Source organism: Giraffa tippelskirchi, chromosome 10 (assembly GCF_054371585.1).
Source record: "Giraffa tippelskirchi isolate mGirTip1 chromosome 10, T2T-mGirTip1v1.2.pri, whole genome shotgun sequence".
NCBI classification, from domain to species: Eukaryota; Metazoa; Chordata; class Mammalia; order Artiodactyla; family Giraffidae; genus Giraffa; species Giraffa tippelskirchi.
The window spans coordinates 125,659,408-125,686,559 of record NC_137284.1 but is presented as its reverse complement, the minus strand read 5'-3'; the positions used below and the strand labels follow the sequence as shown (position 1 = coordinate 125,686,559).

General features: G+C 42.0%; 2 protein-coding genes and 1 pseudogene across 9 annotated transcripts in view; 1 reads left to right on the top strand and 2 right to left on the bottom strand.

Moving 5' to 3' along the window:
• LOC145522481 (uncharacterized) overlaps positions 1-12,990 on the bottom strand; it is a 55,409-nt gene extending 42,419 nt beyond the window's left edge. Inside the window, exons 1-3 of the mRNA XM_081531171.1 lie at positions 12,609-12,990; positions 12,228-12,308; positions 10,933-10,974 (exon numbers count right to left, since the gene is read on the bottom strand). Coding sequence (XP_081387297.1) covers positions 10,933-10,974; positions 12,228-12,308; positions 12,609-12,990 — 505 coding nt within the window. The remainder of the gene's footprint in view (positions 1-10,932; positions 10,975-12,227; positions 12,309-12,608) is intronic.
• On the bottom strand, positions 1,813-2,263 carry LOC145523937 (small ribosomal subunit protein eS26 pseudogene; annotated as a pseudogene).
• The window catches only part of CDK13 (cyclin dependent kinase 13), a 120,891-nt gene continuing 106,402 nt past the window's right edge, over positions 12,664-27,152 (top strand). For 7 of the 8 annotated variants that reach the window (XR_014067743.1, XR_014067742.1, XR_014067746.1 and 4 more), the window contains exon 1: positions 12,852-14,491. Coding sequence is in view for 2 of the 8 variants with exons in the window: in XM_081537404.1 (XP_081393530.1) it covers positions 13,278-14,491 (1,214 nt within the window). In the remaining 6 variants the exon portion in view is untranslated. Of the gene's footprint in view, positions 12,739-12,851; positions 14,492-27,152 lie in introns of those variants that run through there. The other variant, XM_081537405.1, reaches the window with a different exon arrangement.

The window sequence follows — 27,152 nt, the reverse complement described above, 5'->3', positions numbered from 1 at the left end:
TCTATCCTTAACTGAGCACTTCATTAAGTAAAACTTCTCACATAACCATATCTGAATTACTGAATATTCCACTTGACTACAGGATAAAGACTATGTTTCTCTAAAAACATCACACTCAATTCATGTGTTTTTATTACTTTCTAAGCCACTCTAGAGGCCCTAAATACACACATGGCACCAAAACAAACTGTTCTGTGTGGAAACACATATTTTGCTTTAGTTCTAGACAGCTGTAGCAGACAGCTGTACTTTCTTAGCTTCACTGTATCCAACCCTTCTTCCTGTGTGAGGGAATTCCCCACTGTCCCAGTGAGAGGCATGCCTTCATTCCCTCTCTGGATGTGTGACAGGCCCTGACCTGATATTCCTCATCTTCAGTAGTCTGGGCATGGCACATGATCATTAGACAATGATTGCTTTTCCAGAAACGTAAATCTTGATCAAGTGACACAAAGATGAAGGGGCAATTCCCAGCAGTGGGGAAATTATCTCCAAGAGAATTTGAGGTGGAATCCTAAAGAGACAGCAACAGGGTCATATAAAAAAAGGTGACTGTGTCCCTCTCAGTCTACTGGGGTATTCATTGCTAACATTTTCCAGCTTCTTGGCTGCTGGAGTTACCCAGCTCTTTATCTATTTTTCAAGACTGGTATTAAAACTTCTTGTCAATTCATGAGCCCTTTTTACCCTTCCAATAAATTCCTTTAAGATTGTTATAGTAGCTGTTACTTTCAACAGAAGTATTTTAATTGATCAATCAGCAAAATCAATCCATTCATTAGGGATTTCCCTGGCGGTCCAGGGGTTAAGACTTCATCTTCCAATGGCAGGGGGTGTGGGTGTGATCCCTGATCAGGGAGCTAAGATCCTACATGCCTCAGGGGCCAAAAAAAAAAAAAAAACCCCAAAACATAAAAGAGAAGCAAAGTTGTAACAAATTCAATAAAGATTTTAAAATGGTCCACATCAAAAGATCTTTTTAAAAAAAATCTATTCATTAATTCTCCCACTATCCATTAAGAAACTTGCAGGTACCAAATATTGTCGGAGGCTTGATATGATGATGAATAGACATTGTTTCTATTGTGCTACAACCTACAGTGCACCAGGCTCCTCCATCCATGGGATTTTCCAGGCAAGAGTACTGGAGTGGGTTGCCATTTCCTCCTCCAGAGGATCTTCCCAACCCAGGGATTGAATCCGGGTCTCCTGCACTGCAGGCAGACGCTTTACCCTCTGAGCCACCAGGGAAGCTCCTATTGGAGGATACAGGCCAGGAAAGAGAAGACTGTAGTACATGCTTGATGAAGAAGGACACTATTCATTGGGAACATAAAAAAGGAAAATTTAATCCAAACTTAGTGATGCTAGTGGTGGGGGATGTGTCAGAGAAAAGTTCAAATGATATTTGAATATGTAAATTTATGTTTGAAAATGTAAAAATTAGACCTAGTTGAGAGGTAGGAAGTGGGGTAAGTGTTCCACATAGTGGGACCAGCCCGTGTGAAGGCCCAGCATTGAGAGATGAACAGGACTTTCAAAGAACTGAAAAGAAGTTCCAGATGACTATAGTGCAGAGTTTGAGCGGACAGAAAGATAAGTGTGGAACTATAAGTGGGACTCGAATCATTCAGAGTAATGTCAACCTCTGATGGTGTTAGCACTTTTTCCTAGACACAGTTGGGATGCATTTGTGAGCAATTGAAGAGTTTTAAGCAGAAGTCTCAGTATATAGCAGTCTGGTGCTGTTTTCCAAAACTTGTCTATTGATTATAGCCACGCTGTTTTGTTTTTTTCAAAGTATATTTTCCATTTTATTGTCTTTTCAGAGAACAGTATTTCTTCAGTCTTTAAGGATTTGCCTCTTTACAAGGGCTTTGGTGGAGGACTCGGGGCAGCACCCGCAGGTCTAAATTGAGGTGGAAGTGTGCAGTCCTCTCTGGCTTCCCCAGAAGGATTCCTAACTACCTTGCTGTGAATGGCACAACTCACGCAGTAATGCAGTTTCACATACAGCTTGGAAAGCACATAGGCATTGAAAACACTCGTTTCACAAGTGTCCCTGAGAGTTGTGGCCTCTAAGATGTTCTGAATGACTAACTTCTTACCGGCCTATTCTCAGGCACACATCGGGCAAAGTTAGTGCAAATAAATGAACAGGCTGCACGTAGCTGTGGCCCTTTCTGGCACAACCATTGTTCCTTCTTTTCTTGGAAGCAGAGAGAAAGAGCGCCCATCCTGGTGTTTTAAAGTGGTATCTCATTGTGTTTTTTTATGTGAATTTCCTAAATTTTTTTTGTTGTTGTTGTTTGTTTAGTCACTAAGTTGTGTCCGACTCTTTGCGACCCCACGAACTGTAGCCCACCAGTCTTCTCTGTCCATGGGATTTCCCAGGCAAGAATACTGGTTTGGGTTGCCATTTCCTTCTCCAGAGGATCTTCCTGATCCAGGGATAGAACCCTCATCGCCTGCCTGGCAGGCAGATTCTTTACCACTGAGCCACCTGGAAAGCCCTAATTTCCTTAATGGCTAAATGTTATTGAGCATTATTTCAACTTTCTTTTGTGGCCATTTGTATGTCTTCTTTTGAGAAATATCTATTCAGATCCTTTAATCATTTTAAAATTGGGCTATTTATCTTTCCATTATTGAGTTGCAAGAGTTCTTTATATATCCTACATACAAATCCCTTACTGTATAAATTGTAAAAATATATGTGCTGTCTTTTTTATTTTCTTGATGGTGCCATTTGAAGCAACACAAGCTTTTTAATTTTGATAAGTCCAATTCATCTGTTTCGTCATTTGTGCTTTTAATGTCTCATTGAGGTTTTGTGTAACCTAAGGTTGCAAATATATATTCCTATGTTTACTTCTCAGAGTTTTTGATTTTTAGCTCTTATATTGGGCCTCTGATCCATTCTGAGCTAATTTTTGTATATTGTATGAGGTTTGGGTCAGCTTCGTTCTTTTGCATGTGGCTATCAAGTTGTTCAAGCACCATTTTTTTTCTTTGCTATTATTTATATTCTGACAATGGGGAAAAGGGAAATGGGGAGGGGGCTGAACAGTTGTTGTTTTTATCAATCAACAATAATCTCCTTCATCATAACCATTTGTTGAATGGACTATTCTTCCCCATCGAATTGTCTTGGCACCCATGTTGAAAATCATCTGATCATAAATACAAGGATGAATCAATTGATCCTATAATTTTATTAGATTCTAATAATTTTATTGCAGTACTCTGAACACAAAATAAGATTCATGTGGTCAGTTAAAAAGTTCTAGTAGAAGTTATTTCCTTTGATCTATATCACCAATAGTTTATTTTAGGCTATAATGACCTTATTAATGAGAACTTTGAACACTACATAAATGGCTTACTTGTTTATGCTTTATATGTCAAGTCTTAGTTGATGTAATTAGAAATTTAAAGTATTGTTCTGTAGTCATACTTCCAAATATTCCTGAATATCTATCTCCTAAGAGTTCATAAGTATTCTTGTGAAATTAAACATTAACAAAATATTGATTCCAGTAAATTACATACCCTTTAAATCTTGACATAATTCAATGTATTCATCTGTCTCTATAACTAAGGCATAACTAATACACCATAACTAACATGTGTAGTTTTGTGTCAGGGTGTGAATCCTGAGCTTTTTGACAAAGCAATGCTCCAAATGGGAAAAATTGCTTCAGAACAAGCATGAAAAATAATTTCATTACTGGTATCATTTCTGATTCAGAGGTAATAGGCTTCTGAAACTGTGTGAAAGATGAGCTTGGGAGTGACACATTGCTTCAGAGTTTCACTAGAGAAATTGATCTTAAGTTTTATCACAAATTTCATGTTGTATTTTCTTTCTTTTTTAAAATTTTTTTTGGCTTTGCCACACAGCATGCAGAATCTTAGTTCCCGATCAGGGATGAAACCTGTGCCCCCTGCAGTAGAAGCAGGAGGTCTTAACCACTGAACCACAAGGGAAGTCCTGTGTTATATTTTCTTTTATTCTGGTATATATTGCTTTGGGTATGTCTATGTCCCATGCTTTATTTAAGAACAAAGTGATGAATGATGTGGGGATTATAATCAGGAGCATCACTGAACTTCACCTTCCCTTCAGCCAGTTCCCCAAAACTCCCTGTCCCCACACCCTCTGTGTTGCCAGTTCCTTTCAGAGTGAATGAGAACTTAATCCTAAAAACCCTGGTAGAGACCCCAAAGTGTCCCCCTAACTCTTTCCTTTCCTTTGACTTCCATTCCTGGGAAGGCACCTCAATTTGAAGGTATGGGAAAGCCCAGAGTGGTGATAGACATGAAGGAAAGGCTTGACCCTCACAGAAAGAGACTGAGGGGTACAGCATGGTCAAGTGAGGGTCCCCATAGTCTGGGGTGCCCAAAATCTGGCCCTGGGGCCAGAGAAAAGGATGATGGTTTCTCTAAGAAAGGAGACACAGTAGCCTCAAAATCCTCTCATTGGGAATAAGCACTGCATGATCATTTGCCTTTCTGATGAACCACACTTAGTTGCAGAAGTACACTTGGCCCATGTGCTTCTCAAGCCTGAGCTGCTGGGTGATGTGGGTTTTAGACACTTATGTTGAGATGGATTCTGAGGCTATGTTTAGGATGAGCAGGAAAGAATGCTGTCATTAATGATACCCACCATTGAAGTGGAATGGGAGCATGGGATTCACATTGTAATATTTATGTATGTGTGCATGCTCAGTCGTGTCCGACTCTGTGTGACCCCATGGACAGTAGCCCACCAGGCTCCTCTGTCCATGGAATTCTCCAGGCAAGAATACTGGAGTAGCTTGCCATTCCCTTCTCAAGGGGATCGTTGTGACCCAGGGATCAAACAGGGGTCTCCTGCACTGCAGCCAGATTCCTTACGGTCTGAGCCACCAGGGAAGCCCTTGCAATATTTAGGAATTTAGTTTATCTGTAATGAAATTGGAAATAATAGCGGCATAATCATATCACCAGTTTTATGTCTTTATTGGTCCAGGGTTGATTTGGCAGATCCAAAAGTAGGAAGTCAAGAGATACCTGAAGAACAGGCAACTTTGGCCTTGCAGTACAAAATGAAGCAGGCGAAAGGCTAATAGAGTTTTGTCAACAGAATGCACTGGTCATAGCAACACCCTCTTTCAACAACACAGGGGAACACTCTACACATGGACATCACCAGATGGTCAATACCCAAATCAGATTGATTATATTCTTTGCAGCCAAAGATGGAGAAACTATACACAGTCAGCAAAAACAAGACTGGGGGCTGATGGTGACTCAGATCATGAACTACTTATTGCCAAATTCAGACTTAAATTGAAGAAAGTAGGGAAAACCACTAGACCATTCAGGTATGACCTAAATCAAATCCCTTACCATTATACAGTGGAAGTGACAGATAGATTCAAGGGCTTAGATCTGATAGACAGAGTGCCTGAAGAACTAAGGATGGAAGTTCGTGACACTGTATAGGAAGCAGTGATCAAGACCATCCCCAAGAACAAGAAATGCAAAAACCAAATGGTTGTCTGAGGAGGCCTTACAAATAGCTGAGAAAAGAGAAGCTAAAGGCAAAGGAGAAAAGGAAAGACATACCCATCTGAATGCAGAGTTCCAAAGAATAGCAAGAAGAGATAAGAAAGCCTTCCTCAGTGATCAGTGCAAAGAAATAGAGGAAAACAATAGAATGGGAAAGACTAGAGGCCTCTTCAAGAAAATTAGAGATCCCAAGGGAACATTTCATGCAAAGATGGGCACAATAAAGGACAGAAATGGTATGGACCTAACAGAAGCAGAAGATATTAAGAAGAGGTAACAGGAATACACAGAAATGACCCAGGTAACCCGGATGGTGTGATCACTCACCTAGAACCGGATATCCTGGAGTGTGAAGTCAAGTGGGCCTTAGGAAGTATCAGTACGAAAAAGCTAGTGGAGGTGATGGAATTCCAATTGAGCTATTTCAAATCCTGAAAGATGATGCTATGAAAGTGCTGCACTCAATATGCCAGCAAATTTGGAAAACTCAGCAGTGGCTACAGGACTGGAAATGGTCAGTTTTCATTCCAACCCAAAGAAAGGAAAAGACACAGAATGTTCAAACTACCACACAATTGCACTCATCTCACATGCTAGCAAAGTAATGCTCAAAATTCTCTAAGCCAGGCTTCAACAGTATGTAAACTGTGAAATTCCAGATGTTCAAGCTGGATTTAGAAAAGGCAGAGGAGCCAGAGATCAAATTGCCAACATCTGTTGGATCACTGAAAAAGCAAGAGAGTTCCAGAAACACATTTATTTCTGCTTTATGGACTACGCCAAAGCCTTTGACTATGTGGGTCACAACAAACTGTGGAAAATTTTTCAAGAGATGGGAATACCAGACCACCTGACCTGCCATGTGAGAAATCTGTATGCAGGTCAAGAAGCAACAGGTAAAACTGGACATGGAACAAATTGGGAAAGGAGTATGTCAAGGCTGTATATTGTCACCCCGCTTATTTAACTTATATGCAGAGTACATCATGTGAAATGCCGGGCTGGATGAAGCACAAGCTGGTATCAAGATTGCCAGGACAAAAATCAATAACCTCAGATATGCAGATGACACCACCCTTATGGCAGAAAGCAAAAAGGAACGAGAGCCTCTTGATGAAAGTGAAAGAGGAGAGTGAAAAAGCTAGCTTAAAACGCAACATTCAGAAAACTAAGATCATGGCATGTGGTCCCATCACTGTATGGCAAATAGATGGGGAAACAGTGGAAACAGTGAAAGACTATATTCTTGGGCTCCAAAATCACTGCAGATGAGTACTGCAGTCATGAAATTAAAAGACACTTGCTCCTTGGAAGAAAAGCTATGACAAACCTAGACAGCATATTAAAAAGCAGAGACATTACTTTGCTGACAGTGGTCTGTCTAGTCAAAGTTTTGTTTTTCCAGTAGTCATGTATGGGTGTGAGAATTGGACCATGAAGAAAGCTGAATGCCAAAGAACTGATGCTTTTGAACTGTGGTGTTGGAGAAGACTCTTGAGAGTCCCTTGGACTGCAAGGAGATCAAACCAATCAATCATAAGGAAACCAATCCTGAATATTCATTTGAAGGACTGGTGCTGAAGCTGAAGCTGCAATATTGTGGCCACCTGATGCAAAGAACTAACTCATTGGAAAAGATCCTGATGCTGGGACAAATTGAGGGCAGGAGGAGAAGGGGACGACAGAGGATGAGATGGTTGGCTGGCATCACCGACTCAATGGACATGAGTTTGAATAAGCTCTGGGAGTTCATGATGGACAGGGAAGCCTGGTGTGCTGTAGTCCCTGTGGTTGCAAAGAGCTGGACACAACTGAGCAACTGAACTGAACTGAACTGACAATGTCCTCAGAGAGCCAAGTCTTTCTTTCCTTAACCCAGCCATCCTTAACATGTGCTTGTTCCTTTGTAGTTGCAAGATGGTTGCTCAAGCTCCAGTATTGCATTTGAGATCCAGTTGTAAAGAAAAATAAAAGGCAAGGTCAGCTAAATCAGCCTTCCGTTTTAAGAAAGCATTCTCAGAAATCTCATCCAACAACTTCCACTTAGATTTCATTGTTCAAGACTGCATAGTATGGTCATGTCCTTCATCTGCAAGAAGTGCTGGGAGATCTAGTTTTAAGTCAGGCACACCTATACAGCCATCAAAACTAGTGTTCTTTCCTTATGATCAGGGAGAATCCCTATTAGGAAGGCCTCTTGGTTTCACCCACCATTTTTGTTTTATAAATAGGCATCCTTCAGCTTTATTGAACCAGGAAGAACTGCTCCCCTACCACTCCCAACACACACGCATGCCTACACACACACACACACACACACACACACACACACACACAAGCAGCATTGCTTTTCTGCAAAGTGTTGATAGCAAGTGTGGGCCTCTGAACTGTGTAAAAGATGAGGGTGGAGGGTGGAAAGAACACATCTATCACATTAGTGTTTTACTACTGAAACTGAACTCAAAATTTTATCATAAGATTTTGTGTGTTTTCTTCTTTTATTCTGGAATATATTACTATTGTCGGGATCAACATAAATCTCAGAAGCACTGATACCATTGTGGAACATCTCGTTATTCTTTAGGATCCCAGATCCACATTAACTAGTGGTATACTTTGGGCAAGACACTCAATCTCTCCATGCCTCGGTTTCCTAATTTGTAAACTGTTGATAATACTTTTTATGGGAAAGGTGATCAGATAATTTACGTCCAAACTTGAAAAATTTATATTCTGGAGTAAGTGAAGTTGCTCAGTTGTGCCCGACTCTTTGAGATATCATGGATTGTAGCCTACCAGGCTCCTCCATCCATGGAATTTTCCAGACAAGAGTACTGGAGTGGGTTGCCATTTCCTTCTCCAGAGGATCTTCCCGACCCAGAGATCGAACCCTGTTCTCCCACATTGGAGGCAGATGCTTTACTGTCTGAGCCACCAGGGAGCCCCATATTGGAAGGGGGCTATCACTAATAATTATGCTTGTACAAGTGGCACAAACAAGGACCACTCCAGGCAAGCTGAGGACTATGGTCATCCTATTTTTAAATGCAGGTGCGAGCGTGCATGCTCAGTTGCTTAGTTGTGTCGGACTCATTGAGACCCCATGGACTGTAGCCTGCCACGCTTCTCTGTCCATGGAATTTTCCAGGCAAGAATACTGGAGCAGATTGCCATCTCCTACTGCATGGCATCTTCTCTGCCAAGGGATTGAACCCGTTTCTTGCATTGGCAGGTGGATTCTTTACCACTGTGCCACTTGGGAAGCCCCTGAGATGCAGTTGAGAGAATTAAATGAGAAAATAAATACAAAGCACTTAGCACAAAGCCTGACACACAGTAAGTGTTCAGTAGATACTAGCCAATATTTGATTTTACTATTGAATTGAAAAGTTTTATTGTTTTGGCTTTGCTTTCTCTCTTTTAACAATACTAAGCTAGATATTCTTCTTTATGATAAAAGATAGTGGGCTGAAATAAGGAGAGCTTAAGTTTTTCAAGACTGAGAAAAACCTAACTGAAAATTAAACATCCAACCTCTCTTAAGGAGCAGCAGTGTTGAAAGACACTGCCGAAATTCTTAGTTATAAAGAAGATTCTGGAATTGCAGTGCATGACCTGTTTGAGAACTGTTTGTACCATCAAAAGCATGAATGGAAGAACTAGAATTTTAATGGTTTTGTGTAACATTTCTCAAAGGTTTTGGTCTGAAGATCCCTTTGCACTTAAAAAAATTTTTGAGCACCACAAAAAAGCTTTAGTTTATATGAGCTATATCTATTGATATTAGAAATAAAAATGGAGGCAATTTAAAAATATTTATCTAGGAAATTCCCTGGCAGTACAGTGCATAGGACTCCACACTTCCACTGCCAAGGGCCTGGACTGGATCCTTGGTCAAGGAACTAGGATCCCTCAAGCCACTCCATGTGGCCAAAAAAATTAGTTTTTTCATTTAAGATAACTTCATCATATATTAACACAACTAACATATTTAAATGAAAGAAACTAACTTTATAAAATAAAAACTGTTAGAGGGTTCATGTTTTACCTTTCTACAGATCTCTTTTTTGACTGGTTTAGTAGGGTTGAATTTGTTGCAATATGTTATGGTAGAAAAGTATGAATAAGATACACTGTTGGAAAAGTGAGGGAGTATTTTAATAGCTTTTCTAGATAATTATGGTTATTCTTTGATACTACACCAAAACTCCACAGTAGTTTCTTATAGGTTTATTATAAATTGAGATCTGAAATCATATCAATTAACTTTTTGTACTGTTACATTAAAGCACATCAGTCTGTTCTGCACTTTGAATGAATCTTTAACTCATGATTTTGTAACATCATCTATTATTCAGTTGGAAAATATTGTTTCACTGAGTTAGGCAGATATTTCAAATGTTCACACATTTCAGAAATCTAATACTTTAGATCATTCTAGAAAACATATGACACGCATTCCATTAGCCATCAGAATGATGGTATCATCACATGTCACATTGCCTCTGGAAAACTCCATGGTGGATTTGTGAAAAAATGAGAAGAATAAAGACAAATCATGTCTTATGATGAAAATAGTTTTGATTGCATGATTCATTGAAAAAGTATTAGTCTCAGGCCACACTTTAAGGACAGTTGATACGGTATGATATGAGCTATTAGATAAACAAAGAAAACAAACAAAAGAAAACTTACCACCTCCTTTTCCCTCTTTTAAATACAAGTAGACAATACGAAATAACACACAAACAGTAAAAGGCTAAAATATAGTCTCAGGTGGCAATTCCAAGTCTCTTTACAATGAAGGTAAGTAGACAAGCTTATAGAGACATATGACTTGTAATTTAAAGGTCTTTCTCATTTTTTGGGAGTTTGAACCCTGTTAATCATTAGCATTTCAAAGCATGAGAGTAGCTCTCTTTGGGGAGCTCAAAGTGCTTCACTTCTTGGTCTTCTCCCCATTTCCCCCCACCCCCACCCCTGCCCCTGCCCAAGATGGAATCTTTGCAGAAACATACAGGGTGGCAGAACAATACTAAATACATTTTAGTACATGTTTTCTGTTTGCAACCTAGATTGGAAGCTACTCATTTTCTACGGAACGAGTTTTCTTTGCAGGTACAGAATATAAGGAGATATTCTTACATGAAATTTGTTGCATGTGAGGAACTGCTAGATAAGCCTGTTTTGCTCTCCTTGTTCTATTATTCCAGGCCCTTCAAAGTAGGATGATAGCACAGGCTGATCCTAGTTTTTGCAAAAAGCTGCTTGCTAACTAGTTTAGGCTGCAAGAAATTCATTCAGCAATACTGCCGAGGAGAAACGTTTTTTAGGCGCCTTGCCCCTTACTATTCAGTTTCCCAATGCACTTACCACATCCTTCCTGCTGCATGGTAGGTCCTACTGTGTGGTCTCCTGGGAAATGAACCGATTTCAAGATTACCTACCCTTCAGCAAACATCTTTTGTACTTTCTTTTAGGTAAGTCTGGTTTTATCTTAGATCAGTCCAGACTCAGATACAGTGTTAGAGTATGTCAAATCAATTAAAATTATTTACACTAAAGCATGAATGAAAGACGGATATCAAGTGTCTAAGAACCAAGAACAAACTGATGGACTGAACAAATAAACTTGAAAAGGGGTGATTACATGTGGCCACAACGCAGTACTCAGCTTTTCTTTCCATAATAAAAGCCAGTAAGATATAGCACAGGGAATTCTACTCAATACGCTGTAAACACCTATGTGGATAAAGAATTTTTGAAAAGAATGGATATATGTATACCGGATTCACTTTGCTATACACCAGAAACTTTCACAACAGTGTGAATCAACTGTATACTCCAATTAAAAAAACCCCAAAAACAGTAAGTCATAGGTTTTAATCTTATTAAGTGCCCAGGCCGTAACTGAAAGACAAGGCTGGTAATGCAATAAGTGAGGCCTGAGATCACTAAATGGTTGTTTTGCAGACCCACAGATTTAGATAGTTAAGGTGAAAAAAGGTGAAGTGACAAGATGACAACTCTCATTTGAGCAAGGTGTTTTGACTTCAAGGCCGTTGGTAATAATTCTGAGACCCTCTTGACGTTTCATTATTCTTCGTATTTGTTTTTTTAACTTCAGCACTATGAAAATTCCAGACTCTGATTTACAACTGTTTTTAGGTTAAGACGGGGCCTGGAACTTGGGTGTGCATGACATAGTTTAAGCTAATGCCACCTCCACCCTCTTTTGCAGGGCGCCCTCTCTTCCTTTCAACGTAGCTGTTCCAACTCCCGGGCTTGGCTGAGGGTAGACGACGGGGTGACTACCCGGCCCAAAAAGCCATTAAGGGCATATTCCTGAGTCTTCAGATTTTCGCTCTCGCCATGACCTTTCAACAGGCAGGCGGTACGGCGCCTGCAGTGATCCGGAGCCGGCAGTGCGCGCTGGATGCAAGCAACAGGCACGACCGACGTGCCATTACTGCGATTCTCCAGCGACAGCAGTGGGCGGCACATGAATCTTCTTTCTTTAACCCTTCTTCACAGAGTCCCACCCTCACCGGAAGTGAAGTTGACTCTACGTTACGTCACTTCCGACCCGAACCAGCCGCTTGGCGGAAGCGAGCACGTCCGTGCGCGGTAACTTTGTTCCCGCCTCCTTTGCCCCTGACACCACTCACCTTCGGCTTTCTCGGAGCGCGACGTGCGTGCGCGCCCCCGGCCTTGCGTCAGGGCCGAGGGGAAAGGCCGAAAGAGCGAGGCTAGAAGGAGGGGTTGCGGAGGTTAGGGCCCAACCAGCAAGTCCCGTCGTCCTCCCCCCTCCTGACGAAGAGCGGAGAGGGAAGGGGAGGAGCGAGCCGGCCCGGCCGCGCACTCTAGGAGCCTCCTCGTGGAGGAGGGGGGAGCGGAGGAAAAGGGCAGCACCGCCACCTCTGCTCGCGGCAGCGGAGGAAGAAGAAAGTCAGGGCCCCTACCCACCGCCACAGACTCAGAAACGCCCCCCCACCCCCATCTCCCCGGAAACAGCCCCCCGCCCAGCCCCGCACACTCGCTGCCCCAACCGTGAGCCGCAGCCGGGTCGCCCCCGCCTCGCCCCGCCCCACCGCCCGTCCCTGCGGGCCGCAGAGTGCGCGAGGCCTTAGGCCGGGAGTTGTTGTCAGGCCCAGGCCACTTCCGAGGCGCCCGCCGTGTGTCGCCGCCACTACTGGAGGACGACGTCGACGCTGAGGAGGAGGAGGAGGCGGCGGAGGCGTGTTGTTGTCTCGCCCACTCCCCTCCCCTGAACTCGCACCCAACGTCAGGGCGCGATGAAGTGAAGCGGCGACGAAGGTGGTACTTCCGCGTTGCGCTGCCGGAGCTGAGAGCGCAGCCGAGGCCGCTCCCCCACCCCTGGGGGGCACTTGGAGGACTCCGGACTCCCCCGCAGGTCAGCGCCCGGCGCATCTGGTGTTTTTGCGGCTGAAGCTACGACGGCGAGAGCGATCGGGAGCTGCTTCGCCCGGATTCCTGCTGCCCTCGGGCCCGGAGGCCGCTACGTACCCCACTGTGACCTGGAACCCAGGGACCCAAGTCCCGATCCGGATTATCGTGGCGCTTCTCCTGGACGGCCCTGGTGCTCGGTGTCCCTCCGCCGCCGCTGCCGCCGTTCCCGTTTCCGGCGGGGGAGATGGCCAGGATCTGACCCGGGAGGAGGCCGCACCCGCGCCGCTCTCTGCGGCGGGCTCTAGGCGATGCCGAGCAGCTCGGACACGGCGCTGGGGGGAGGCGGGGGCTTGAGCTGGGCGGAGAAGAAGTTGGAGGAACGCCGCAAGCGGAGGCGATTCCTGTCCCCTCAGCAGCCGCCGCTGCTGTTGCCGCTCCTGCAGCCGCAGCTCCTGCAACCGCCGCCGCCCCCGCCGCCTCTGCTCTTCCTGGCTGCTCCCGGCACGGCCGCCGCCGCAGCCGCCGCCGCCGCGGCCTCCTCCTCTTGCTTCAGCCCGGGCCCCCCTCTGGAGGTCAAGCGGCTGGCGAGAGGCAAGAGGCGCGCAGGAGGGCGGCAGAAGCGGCGCCGCGGGCCCCGCGCCGGGCAGGAGGCGGAGAAGCGTCGGGTCTTCTCGCTGCCCCAGCCGCAGCAGGACGGCGGTGGCGGTGCTAGTAGCGGCGGGGGTGTGACCCCGCTGGTGGAGTACGAGGATGTAAGCTCCCAGTCCGAGCAGGGGCTGCTGCTGGGGGGGGCCAGCGCGGCAACGGCGGCGACGGCTGCCGGGGGAACGGGGGGCAGCGGCGGGAGTCCGGCCTCCTCCTCCGGTACCCAGCGTCGCGGGGAGGGGTCGGAGCGCAGGCCCCGCCGGGACCGCCGCAGCAGCAGCGGCCGCAGCAAGGATCGCCACCGCGAGCACCGGCGGCGGGACGGGCAGCGCGGCGGCGGCGAGGCCTCCAAGTCCCGCAGCCGACACGGCCACGGCGGCGAGGAGCGGGCAGAGGCCGTCAAGAGCGGCAGCAGCAGCAGCAGCGGCGGCCGGCGGAAAAGCGCCTCGGCCACGTCCAGCAGCAGCAGCAGCCGCAAGGACCGAGACCAAAAGGCCCATCGGAGCCGGACTAAATCGTCCAAAGAACCGCCTTCGGCCTATAAGGAGCCGCCCAAGGCCTACCGGGAGGACAAGACCGAGCCCAAGGCCTACAGGCGACGGCAGCGGTCCCTGAGCCCGCTGGGAGGCCGGGACGACAGCCCGGTATCCCACCGGGCCTCGCAGAGCCTGCGGAGCCGCAAGTCTCCCAGTCCGGCGGGAGGTGGCAGCAGCCCCTACTCGCGGCGGCTGGCCCGCTCCCCGAGCCCCTACAGCCGCCGCCGTTCCCCCAGCTACAGCCGCCACAGCTCCTACGAGCGCGGCGGCGACGTGTCCCCCAGCCCCTACAGCAGCAGCAGCTGGCGCCGCTCCCGGAGCCCCTACAGCCCCGTGATCAGGTGAGTTCGGCGTCCCGAGCGCCCGTCCTGAGCTGGGCCGGCCAGAGCCCGGAGGCTAGGCTGGAGGTGATGAGACTCCGCAAAATTCGGGTCCGCGGGCGGGGCGAGAAACCCCACCTCGATCGGGGCTTCTGGTGGGGAGGGGCGCTTTCGCGCGCCCGGGACCCCTGGTGGGGGGTTTGGAGGGGACAAAGCGACAGGTCCAGTAGACTCTTTCTCCTCTCTCTAGAAAGGAAAGGTTCTGGGGAAGAGTTCAAAGCTTTAAACTTGTTGCGTTAATATATTAACAGGTTTCTCTAACTGCTCTTAGCTTTTTTCAGCCCAGTTGCTTTGGGTAAACCGAGAGGTGGATTGGATTTGTCACAATTCGAAACCTCTCAGAAGAGGTTTCATTGCTGGAGACGTAGAACTGGGTTGCGGCTTAGGGAGTAAATACTGTAAAGGAGAATCGGCACCAGGTGCTGATGTCAAAGTTAGGTGTGGGTTGCCTATGTTGCATATGAGGAGTACAGCGATGGGAGAAGCGAAAGCTCATGGTTTTAAATTCTGAAGATACTTATTTTATATTCTTGCCTGGAATAGTTTTTTCACCTGACCTTCCAGTCTAGTTTTAGAAAGAAAAAAATGGCGAGATTGTGGTTTCATTGTTTGTTTGTGTGACACTCAGTTGCTGATAACGTCATTTAAATACAGTCTAGCTGCTGTGATCCAGTATAGTGACCGAGTGAATGACTTAGTGAATGTTTCTTAACACTATTACACTATCTGCTGTTTAAATTATTTACATTAAAGTTAACTAGACCTTTAAGTATCAGGATTTTTGTTCAAGTGAAATTGAAGTAATTCTTTTATGCAGTTGTTATGCCTTATCTGTTATATAATACTATTCTCCAAAAAAAAGTGTGTGGCTTGATATAAATTTATATCTGTTAAGCAAAATAAATTGAAAGTAACTTTTGAGGATATTTCATGTTCTTAAATTCCCTTAGATGTGTAGAAATTCTAGACTTTAGAGTATTAGAAAATGTTTGTCGGTTTGTTTTTTTTCTATTGGTCTTTTCAGTAATGCCAAGCTACTGAACGTGGTTATGTTGAATACAATATGTGTACCTGTAAAATTAGATCTTCTTGAAGCGTCAGCCTAGTGTTTGTAAAGATGTGATTCCAGTACATATTTGTGTTTGCCTTTAAACCAAAACAGCTGTATAAATCTCTTCATTCTTGCAGGGTTGCAGCACACTTATAGTGCTAGTTGATGTGTTAAGCAGAGAATATCAAGATTGAACACTCAATTTCACCATATCTAGCTTCTATATCTTGTAAGAGGTTATATTTTACTTTAGATGAGATATGTTAGGTTTGCCAAAATGTTTGTATTTTTTGCAGGTAAATTTGTTTTTGACTGATTAGGTCTAAGTTTTAGTGCTTTAGATAGCTATTAAGTGTATGATGCAGGTTTAAGAATGAATTTTGTGTTTATCAGACTTTTTAGTTGCTAGGTACTTCAGTGAGGTCCTTTATTATCTAATAGTGCTGTGTATTTTGTATTTATTACAGAGCAGCGTTATGTGTGTTTAGGGGTGTTATTTTATATTTAGCAAGTATTTATTGAGCATGTATTATATGCCAGATAACTGTTTTAGGGACTAAAATATAGCAGTGAAGAAAGACAAGGTCCTTCCCCTTATGAGCCTGGCATTCTAGAGGATCATTTATACAGAATCTTTTCATGGTGTCAGTACTGATCACTTATGTTTATAAATGGTTGGATTTGGAAGAAGCTTTAGAATATATTGGCCAACATTCCTGACAGCTAGCCTTTTGACTGTGTGCATGTATACATCTAGAGGTTGGAAGATGTTATGTTACTTTGCGACAGCCTATTCTGTTAGATTCAGAACTTCTACTCCTGGTTTGCCCAGTTTCTTAGCAAGTCCCTGGGAGATTCCATTTCCTAAACTTTTAACAGGGAAATACTTGGTTTTTTTGGATTATTTCAAGGGTTAAGTGAAAAATTTGTGTTTTGTGTGTATTTAAAATTGGTAAATTTTGCTGTATTTAAATTACATCTCAATAAAACTGATATTTTTAAAGGGAAAAAATTTGTGTTTTGTAAAGTGTAGAAATAGACTATTGCAGAAATATAACATTGTAGAATATTTTATTGAATAGCTTGAATTGCTCGAATTTTTCATATTGAAACCAGAAATCTTCCTCCACATAACTTCTGCTCACTGCTTTGAGTTTAGCTTTTTGGAATGGTTCAGAGCAAACCTGTATGCTGCCTCTTCAAAATGTAGACAGTTGTGGCTTCTGAGTCTTTTTTTCTCTGGGTCAAAAACCTAATTTTTCATACAGTTTTTAGATTTCACATTGTATTATGCCTAGTTTGTCAAATGTCCTACTTGAAAATAGGACTCAGAATATATAGTTAAAATAGTTGATTGAAAAACTTGATTTTTAAGTATAGCAAATGTGTTATTACAGTTTTGGAACAACTAATTGATCTCTCTTGTCCATGTTAATGCATAAAGTTTTAAGTAATTATAGTAGATGGCCCACATTGTTTAATGAATGGACTGTTGGATTGTGAGCTCCATGAAGGCAATTAGCCTGTCTTGCCTACCATTGTATTCCTAGTGCTCAGCGTAATATCTGGCACCAGTAGACTTAATAATTGTTGAATGGGGACAGGAAGGGATGATGGAGTTTACTGAGAATATGAAATGCTGTGGGCAAGAGTTTAATAGCAACTGCGTGTTTTGCTATAGAAAATAGCAGAGTGATATTTTGTAGCACTCATGGAGCTTATATATTAATGAATAGTCAGTGTAGATATTTTAAGGAAATGCATGCACCTTTAAAATGGTATTGAAACTATGGAATCAAAGTTTTTCTCTGTATTCCTAGAATAAATTCTCTCTTCCATTAACTTCTACTTCATGTCTTCTACTTTCCATTGATAACCCGCTCTTTGCCTCCATCTGAATCTTTAGCTCCCTGCTGCTCATGCTTTTCATAAAGTCCTTTCTTACTTTTTCTCCTTTATAACCGGGTTACCATATTTTCTTTGCTAGTTGACAGTTGAGGTGTGAGAAATCACATAATTCTGCTGATTGGCCTTACAATAAATGTGCAAGTGAACTGAAGAGAGGGGCTGTGTAGAATGAGAGAGTGGTACTGACATTTAAGTTTTCCTGAGTGCCAGCCATTGACTGATACTTAACATACATTCACCGCCAAAACCCATGTTGTGGTTGGAACAGTCTTGTTGATAGACTGGGGAATGGAACCTCTAAAAAGTTAAGTGATTTGTTCTAAGGTCAGCTTGGATTCTAATGCTGAGCTGATCCTGAAGTATAAACTTTTGATAGATATTGTGCTGTAGGGGTTCAGGGGAGCTGACCACCTCACTTGGCGATCTGTTTTGCTAAAATTTACCCTGTTTGGTTACTTGTGTGTTAATTTCTGTTTTCTGACCCATTTCTGCAGCATTTTGAAGATTTAAAAAAACAAATTCAAAAAAACCCAAATTCTTCTAAAGATCCTTTCAGGTCGTTTTGTCTTTTAATTTGTAGGTTTTATGAATAGGAGGCTAAAAACATTTCTTGGAGGCACTAGTAATACTTAGTTATTGACAGGTGTTTTGCAATGGCATGTCTTGGTCTGAAGTCACTCAAGTCAGACCAGTTGTAATCAGTACAATAAATTGCTATATGTAATTGATTCCTTTTCTGAACCTGTGGAAGTTCTCTTCCACCAAGAAGCAGCAGAAGCCTCGATTATGGAATAATAAGATCCTGAGGATCTAAAGACAGGCATAAATTTAAATGAATTTACTAGTATTCACTTGCATATGTTGTAGGGTACCTCTGTTGTGGAATATTTAATGTTTTGTCCTAAAAACTAGTGCTCAAAAATAAATAAAATGAAGACATTCCAGAATATTAAAAACACTATTACTCATAAAATACTGATTTGATATGTATTTACTAGAAATGTCATGAATACTCATAGATGAATTGAGTTCTTAAAATGCTTTTCAAAAGTGTTAAAAAGATAGGCTAGTTGAATAAATGCAGAAACACTCAGAAGGGATGGAAATTTAGGTGAACTGTCTTAAATCTCTAAACCTGTAATCACTCCTTTCGTTCCCAGGATGGCCTTGTGTTTTGCTACTTCTCTGACCAAACCTTTCCTGACATTTATGTCTACTCATTCTGTATCACATTTTTGTCTTAACCCTGATATTATTGCCTTAGTTCAGGCCCTCATTTGTGATCAGACTTCTATTATTCTTTTCTTCCCTGTTCATCCATTCTTTTCTTCCCAGTTCATTCTTTATCCAGGAGAGTTTTCTGAAAATTTTGGTTAGGTTGTGTCACTTCCATTAATTAAGTTCACATTTTCTAGTGCATTGTCAGGTAAGGCATTTTATTATCTGGCCCTGTTCTATCAGAGTTCTACTTTTAGAGGCCCTTCTATTTCTCTACATTTTTACTTTTGCCATTCCTTTAGCTTGGAATCCCTTTCTTTTGCTTCTCTGCCTCCACTTTTACAGATCAAAATCCAGCTCAAATTCCACCATCCTGAGACCTTTCTCCATTCATCCAGAAAAAGTTAATTCCTTTTCTTATATCCTTATAGCACTTGCTGTAGCTTTGCTGTAGAGCTTTTAAAAATTTGATTGTTTGTCTGACTACATTTCCCTACTAGATTGCAAGCTCTTAGAAGACAAATTCCAAAGTGTATTTATTAGTGGTTGAATTAAATATTTTTCTCCACTGATTAATGCAAATCAGCTTTTGCACAGATGCCAGTTATATCTCTAAACTTACCTACTGTTTTGGTTCACATATACTCCAGGATGGGGGAAGCAATTGTTTTGATTTTTAAGTGAAGAATTTAAGAACCTCCCTCTTTTAGCTTCTACTTTATTGGAAATGAGTCAAGGATGCTGGGAGTCACTTTTAATGTGAATAGAATGAATTCAGGGACTTCCCTGGGAGTTCAGTAGTTACGACTCTGTGCTTGGGGCAAGTGTTCAGATCTCTGGTTGGGGAGCTAAGATTTCACATGCTAGGATGTGTGGGGGCTCTCCCCTACCCCCCCAACAAAAGAATAAGTTCAGACTTAGTGTTTATATTTGCACTCTGTTGTGTGATCAAGATAATGATCTGTTTTTCTTGGTGAAAATTTTCTGCATAGACTTTATGTCAAACTTTCATTTCCTAACTCTGAAAAATTAATAGCTATTTCTAAAAAACCAGTTGAAAATTAATGTTGCTTAATATTAATATTTAAGGTCATTTAAATTTTTTATTCTGTATGCTTTCTATGAATATCACTTAAGTTTTTGCTGTTATTTTTGTTTTGAGTTGACTTTGTTTATCTACAAATATGTAGATATTTGTAAACTTTAAGCTGGATATTGGAAGCAAAAGTATTTGCTAGAAAAATCAGTTTTTGTTGAGTTGCTCAGTCATGTCCATCTCTTTGCTACCTCCCATGGACTGCAGCATGCCACGCTTACCTGTCCTTCACCATGTACTGGAGCTTGCTCAAACTCATGTCCATTGAGTCTGTGATGCCATCCAACCATCTCATCCTCTGTCCCTTCTCCACCTGCCCAATCTTTCCTAGCAACAGGGTCTTTTCCAGCGTGTCGGCTCTTCGCATCAGGTGGTCAAAGTATTGGAGCTTCAGCTTCAGCATCAGTCCTTCCAATGAATATTCAGAACTGATTTCCTTTAGGATGGACTAGTTTGATCTCCTTGCTATCCAAGATACTCTTAAGAGTTTTCTCCAGCATCACAGTTCAAAGGCATCAATTCTTCGGCGCTCAGCCTTTTTTATTGTCCATCTCTTACGCCTGTACATGACTACTGGAAAAACCATAGGTTTGACTAGATGGACCTTTGTTGGCAAAGCAATGTCTCTGCTTTTTAATATGCTGTCTAGGTTTGTCACTGTTTTTCTTTCAAGGAGCAAGTGTCTTTTAATTTCCTGGCTGCAGTCACCATCTACAGTGATTTTGGAGCCCAAGAAAATAAGATCTGTCACTGTTTCCATTGTTTCCCCATCTATTTGCCATGAAATGGTGGGACCAGATACCATGATCTTCATTTTTTGAATGTTGAGTTTTAAGCCAACTTTATCACTCTTCTCTTTCACCTTTATCAAGAAGCTCTTTAATTCCTCTTCTGGAAAAGGTCAATTTTCATTCCAATCTGAAAGAAGGGAGTGCCAAAGAATGTTCAAATTATTGCACAGTTGCACTTATGTCACATGCTAGCGAAGTATTGCTCAAAATCCTTCAAGGTAGGCTTCAACAGTATATGAACCGAGAACTTCCAGATGTAGAAGCTGGATTTAGAAAAGGCAGAGGAACCAGAAATCAAATTGCCAACATCTGTTGGATTATAGAAAAAGCTAGAAAAATCAGAGGTATTATTCACAGTGATTTTTGTTCCTTGAATTTCTACACATGCAAATTATGGTAGAATCTAGTGTTCTTAATGTATTTGAAAAATAAATGTAGGTTAGAGGAGCAAAGTCTAGGCTAAAAATTGGAATTTACATAAATGGAAATGAAAAAGGTAGTGAGAGGAACTGAAAACTGAAAGTAGTTAATGGGCTGCATGCCTCCCCTTTTCTGTTTCTGCATTTTCAGTTGCATAGGGATACTTTCACTGAGGTATTTTATTGACACTTCAAACTTAATTTGTCCACCATTTAATTAATTATTTCACTTGTCTTGAAGGCATTTTTTTTTTTTCTGATATTGCTCTTCGTTATTTTTTATATATCCTCAAAGAATAATAGAGGCTTATGTAGACATTTTAGTAGTACAGAGAAGTGTAAGAGATTAAAAGTCCCTTTGAATCCACCTACCTGAGATGATCACCCCATGACATTTTGATGAACATTCTACTAGACTTCTGTGCATATGTTTGCAAGGACATAAGATTTTACATGACATACTATGATTCTATTTTGTACCCTGTACTCCATGGTGTATTTTTTATATTGAATCCTAGTGTTCTGTTATATGAATATATCGTAACTTGTTTGGCCAACTCTATTTTGCTAGACTCTTAGTTTTTTGGTTTTTTCCCTATGATCATGGATGCATCACAAAATTTTTGTGTGCATTTGTTCATAATCTCTTCTAGATTGGATTTCCTAGGGATAAAATTGCTGGGGTCAATTTATAGGTTTATAAGCTTGATACCATCCCTAAGAAAAAGAAATGCAACAAAGCAAAATGGCTGTCTGAGGAGGCCTTACAAATAGCTGTGAAAAGAAGAGAAGTGAAAAGAAAAGGAGAAAAGGAAAAATATTCCCATTTGAATGCAGAGTTCCAAAGAATAGCAAGAAGAGATAAGAAAGCCTTCCTCAGCGATCAGTGCAAAGAAGTGGAGGAAAACCATAGAATGGGAAAGACTAGAAGTCTCTTCAAGAGAATTAGAGATCCCAAGGGAACATTTCAGGCAAAGATGGGCTCAGTAAAGGACAGAAATGGTATGGACCTAACAGAAGCAGAAGATACTAAGAAGAGGTGGCAAGAATACACGGAAGAATTGTACAAAAAAGATCTTCACGACCCAGAAAATCACCATGGTGTGATCACTCACCTAGAGCCAGACATCCTGGAATGTGAAGTCAAGTGGGCCTTAAGGAAGCATCAATACGAACAAAACTAGTGGAGGTGATGGAATTCCAGTGGAGCTATTTCAAATCCTGAAAGATGATGCTGTGAAAGTGCTGCATGCAGTATGCCAGCAAATCTGGAAAACTCAGCAGTGGCCACAGGACTGGAAAAGGTCAGTTTTCATTCCAATCCCAAAGAAAGGCAATGCCAAAGAATGCTCAAACTACCGCACAATTGCACTCATCTCACATGCTAGTAAAGTGATGCTCAAAATTCTCCAAGCCAGGCTTCAGCAGTACGTGAACTGTGAACTTCCAGATGTTCAAGCTGGTTTTAGAAAAGGCACAGGAACCAGAGATCAAATTGGCAACATCTGATGGATCATCAAAAAAGCAAAGGGTACCAGAAAAACATCTATTTCTGCTTTATTGACTATGCCAAAGCCTTTGACTGTGTGGATCACAATAAACTGTGGAAAATTCTGAAAGAGATGGGCCTGCCAGACCACCTGACCTGCCTCTTGAGAAACCTGTATGCAGGTCAGGAAGCAACAGTTAGAACTGGACATGGAACAACAGACTGGTTCCAAATAGGAAAAGGAGTACGTCAAGGCTGTATATTGTCACCCTGCTTATTTAACTTATATGCAGAGTACATCATGAGAAACACTGGGCTGGATGAAGCACAAGCTGGAATCAAGATTGCTGGGAGAAATATCAATAACCTCAGATATGAAGATGACACCACCCTTATGGCAGAAAGTGAAGAAGAACTAAAAAGCCTCTTGATGAAAGTGAAAGAGGAGAGTGAAAAAGTTGGCTTAAAGCTCAACATGCAGAAAACTAAGATCATGGCATCTGGTCCCATCACTTCATGGCAGATAGATGGGGAAACAGTGGAAACAGTGGTTGACTTTATTTTTCTGGGCTCCAAAATCACTGCAGATGGTGACTGCAGCTATGAAATTAAAAGACGCTTACTCCTTGGAAGGAAAGTTATGACCAACCTAGATAGCATATTAAAAAGCAGAGACATTACTTTCCAACAAAGTTCTGTGTGGTCAAGGCTGTGGTTTTTCCAGTGGTCATGTATGGATGTGAGAGTTGGACTATAAAGAAAGCTGAGTGCGGAAGAATTGATGCTTTTGAACTGTGGTGTTGGAGAAGACTCTTGAGAGTCCCTTGGACTGCAAGGAGATCCAACCAGTCCATCCTAAAGGAGATCAGTCCTGGGTGTTCATTGGAAGGACTGATGTTGAAGCTGAAACTCCTGTACTTTGGCCACTTGAAGCGAAGAGCTGACTCATTGGAAAAGACCCTGACTCTGGGACAGATTGAGGGCAGGAGGAGAAGGGGACGACAGAAGATGAGATGGCTGGGTGGCATCACTGACTCGATGGAATGGGTTTGGGTGGACTCAGGGAGTTGGTGATGGACAGGGAGGCCTGGCGTGCTGTGGTTCATGGGGTCACAAAGAGTCAGACATGACCGAGTGACTAAACTGAACTGAAGCTTGATACACTATCACTTTTGCCCTTTAGAAGACTTTTATCAGTTTATATTTCCCAGTGATGTGAGAGTGCCTGTTTCTTTGGTCTCACCATCACTTGGAATTGTCAGATGTCCCACTATTTTTTTTTTTTTCTTTCATTTGTGTTCCTTTAATATCTAGTAAAGATGCCTTTATTTTCATTCATATTTTGAATGTTCTAATTTCTTGATTCATTACTTTGTTGTTTTTCTAATTTGTAAGAGCTCTTTGTATTAGATACCAAGTGTTTTTTGTGGTACTAATACTTTTGTGAGTCTTTTAACCTTCTTTATATAGCTTTTATTTTTAAGAAGTTTTTGATTTGTGTGTGCATACATATTTTAAGTGGCATTAGTTTCTCTCAAATATCCAGTGGGAAAACCTTAGTAATACTTAACTCCTCTCCTTCCTGAGTTCTGATGAATTGCTTGTTCTCGTTGGTTCTTCTGTAATGGTCTTTGTGTGGTGTGCTCAGTCACCTCAGTTGTGCCTGCCTCTTTGACACTATGGCCTATAGCCTGCCAGTCTCCTCTGTCCATGGGATTCTCTAGGCAGCAATACTGAAGTGGGTTGCCATGTCCTTCTCCAGGGGATCTTACCCACCTGGGGATTGAACCTGCATCTGCCTGCGTCTCCTGCATTGCAGATGGATTCTTTACCCACTGAGCCACCTGGGAAGCCACCTGAGAAGTAATGGTCTTTAGTGTACTCTTACTTAGTTTGGAACTCTTTAGCTCATGTCCCTATTGTTGATTCTGCTTGCTTTTGGGCTTTACATTTTTGAGTCCCTCCTGTTTTCTGCATTCAAATTAATCTTAAAATACCCCTTTGAATCTGTCATTTATATATAAAACATGTTTACAGAGTCACATTCTTGAATTGGGTATTTAAGATTCTCCATTGTAGACAGATCCAAAATAACCTTATTTCTCACTATATATGCTGATGACAATACAAACTGGACCCTTACTATTTTAAAAATACGGAGTTGTAAGCTCCTGTACCTTGGTTTATGTCGTACCTTTCTGGCCAGTCCTGCTTGTCCATTCTTTCAACCATAGTCTGGGTGTCATCTTATCTATGAAGCCTTCATTAATCTCATCCCAAAGTGCTGTGTCTTAATGCTTTTTTCTCTGAGATCACTTTTATGTAGACTTACTACATCGAGGCTTACATTAAATAGAATTCTCCCTCCTAACCCCAGGTATATTGGACATGTTTTATTTATTCATTTTTTAAAATTCAGTTTTATTCAGGTATAACTTTACATATAGTATAATTCACCAGTTTTAAGTGTATAGTTTAATGGGTTTTGGCAAATATATATATATACACACACACACACCTGTATAACAGTCATCACAATCATGATAACTGGAACATTTCTGTTGCCTCCGAAAGTTCCCTATGCCTCTTTGCGGTCTGTTCTCTGCTTCTACCTGTGGTCCTTGGCAACCACTAACTTACTTTCTGTCACATTAGTTGTACCTTTCTTGTCATATAAATGGAATTATATGGTATGTAATTTTTGATGTCTACCTTTCACTTAGCATGCTTTTGAGATTCACTGATGTTATTGTATGTTCTAGTGGTTTGTTCCTTTTTATTGCTGAGTAATATTCCACTTATGAATATACCACAGTTTGCTTGTCCTGCTACCCAGTTGATAAACAATTGAATTGTTTCCAGTTTGGGGCTGTTGTGAACAAAGCTGCTGTGAACATTTGAATATACTTTTTTTTTTTTGGTGAGCAAATTAGGGGTGTGATTGCTGTGTTGAATGGTTAAGTGAGTGTTTGACTTTATAAGAAAATGCCAGCCTGTTTTCCAAAATGGCTGTACCATTTTGCATTCTAGTTGGCCATGTTTGAGCATTCTAGTTACTTTCCATTCTTACTGAGACTTCAGCTTTTGTCTTTGGTTTTAGCTGTTCTCGGAGAAGGCAATGGCACCCCACTCCAGTACTCGTGCCTGGAAAATCCCATGGATGGAGGAGCCTGGTAGGCTACAGTCCATGGGGTTGCTAAGAGTCGGACACGACTGGGCAACTTCACTTTCCCTTTTCCCTTTCATGCACTGGAGAAGGAAATGGCAACCCACTCCAGTATTCTTGCCTGGAGAATCCCAGGGACTGGGGAGCCTGGTGGGCTGCCATCTATGGGGTCGCGCAGAGTCAGACACGACTGAAGCGACTTAGCAGCAGCAGCAGCAGTTGATGCATAGTGGTATATCATTGTGGTTTTATTTACAGTTTCCTAATGACTAGTAATGTTGAGCTTCTTTCTAGTTGCTCTTCGTGTCGTGAAGTATCTTAAAATGTTTTAATTCATATTCTTTGTGAATTGAATTGCTTGTCTTATTGAGTTGTATGAGTTCTGTATATACCCTGGGTACAAACTATCAGATAGCGTGTTTTGTAAAGATGAGCCAGTCTGTGGCTCACCTTTTCTTAACAGTAATTTCAAAGAGCAGAAGTTTTTAATTTTCATGGAATCCCACTTGGCAGTTTTTTTTCTTTTATGATTTGTGTTTTTGTCTTCCCATCCTGCCGTCAAACTGTCTAACTCATGTTCACAGGTTTTCTCCTCCATTTTTTTTTTTTAATTGAAATATAGTTGATTTACAGTGTTGTGTTAGTTTCTGGTGTATAGCAAAGTGATTCAGTTATTTATATATATATATCCTTTTTCGTTACAGATTATTATGAGATATTGAATATATATATATCCTTGGCTTTGTAATACATATTTTTAATTTGTCACAGTCAGCCTTCATGTATAATATAACATTACTTGCCTGGAGAATCCCAGGGACAGGGGAGCCTGGTGGGCTGCTGTCTATGGGGTCGCACAGAGTCGGACACGACTGAAGCGACTTAGCAGCAGCAGCACAGGAGCATATTTCCATTTTCTTGTCTTTTGCACTGTTCTTGTCATGTTTTATTTCTACATGTGGATAACCTAACATGTTATACGTAGACATGAAATGTAAAATGAGAAAAGTTACTTACCTACTTTATATATACCTTTTCTTTTTCTTTTTTAAAAATTTCTCGTTTATTTTATTTTTTGCTGTGCTACATCTTCATTGCTGTGTAGGTTTTTCTCTAGTTGAGATGAGCAGGGGCTTCTCTCTAGTTGTGGTGTGTGGGCTTCTCGTTGCAGTGGCCTCTCTTATTGTGGCTCCCAGGCTCTAGAGCATAGGCTCAGTAGTTGTAGCACATGGGTTTATTAGTTGCTCCGTGGCATGTGGGGTCCTCCCCGATTAGGGATTGGATCTGTGTTCAATGCATTCTCATGCCTTGGCAGGCAGATTCTTTACCACTGAGCCACCAGAGAAGCCTTTATATATGCCTTCTCAAACATTTCTCTTTCCTTTGTATAGACCCAAATTTTAATATGATATTTTTCTGTATTAGAGGGATGGTTTTGAACATTTCTTTTAATGTAGGTCTGCTGTTTTATCTGTTTGAAAAAG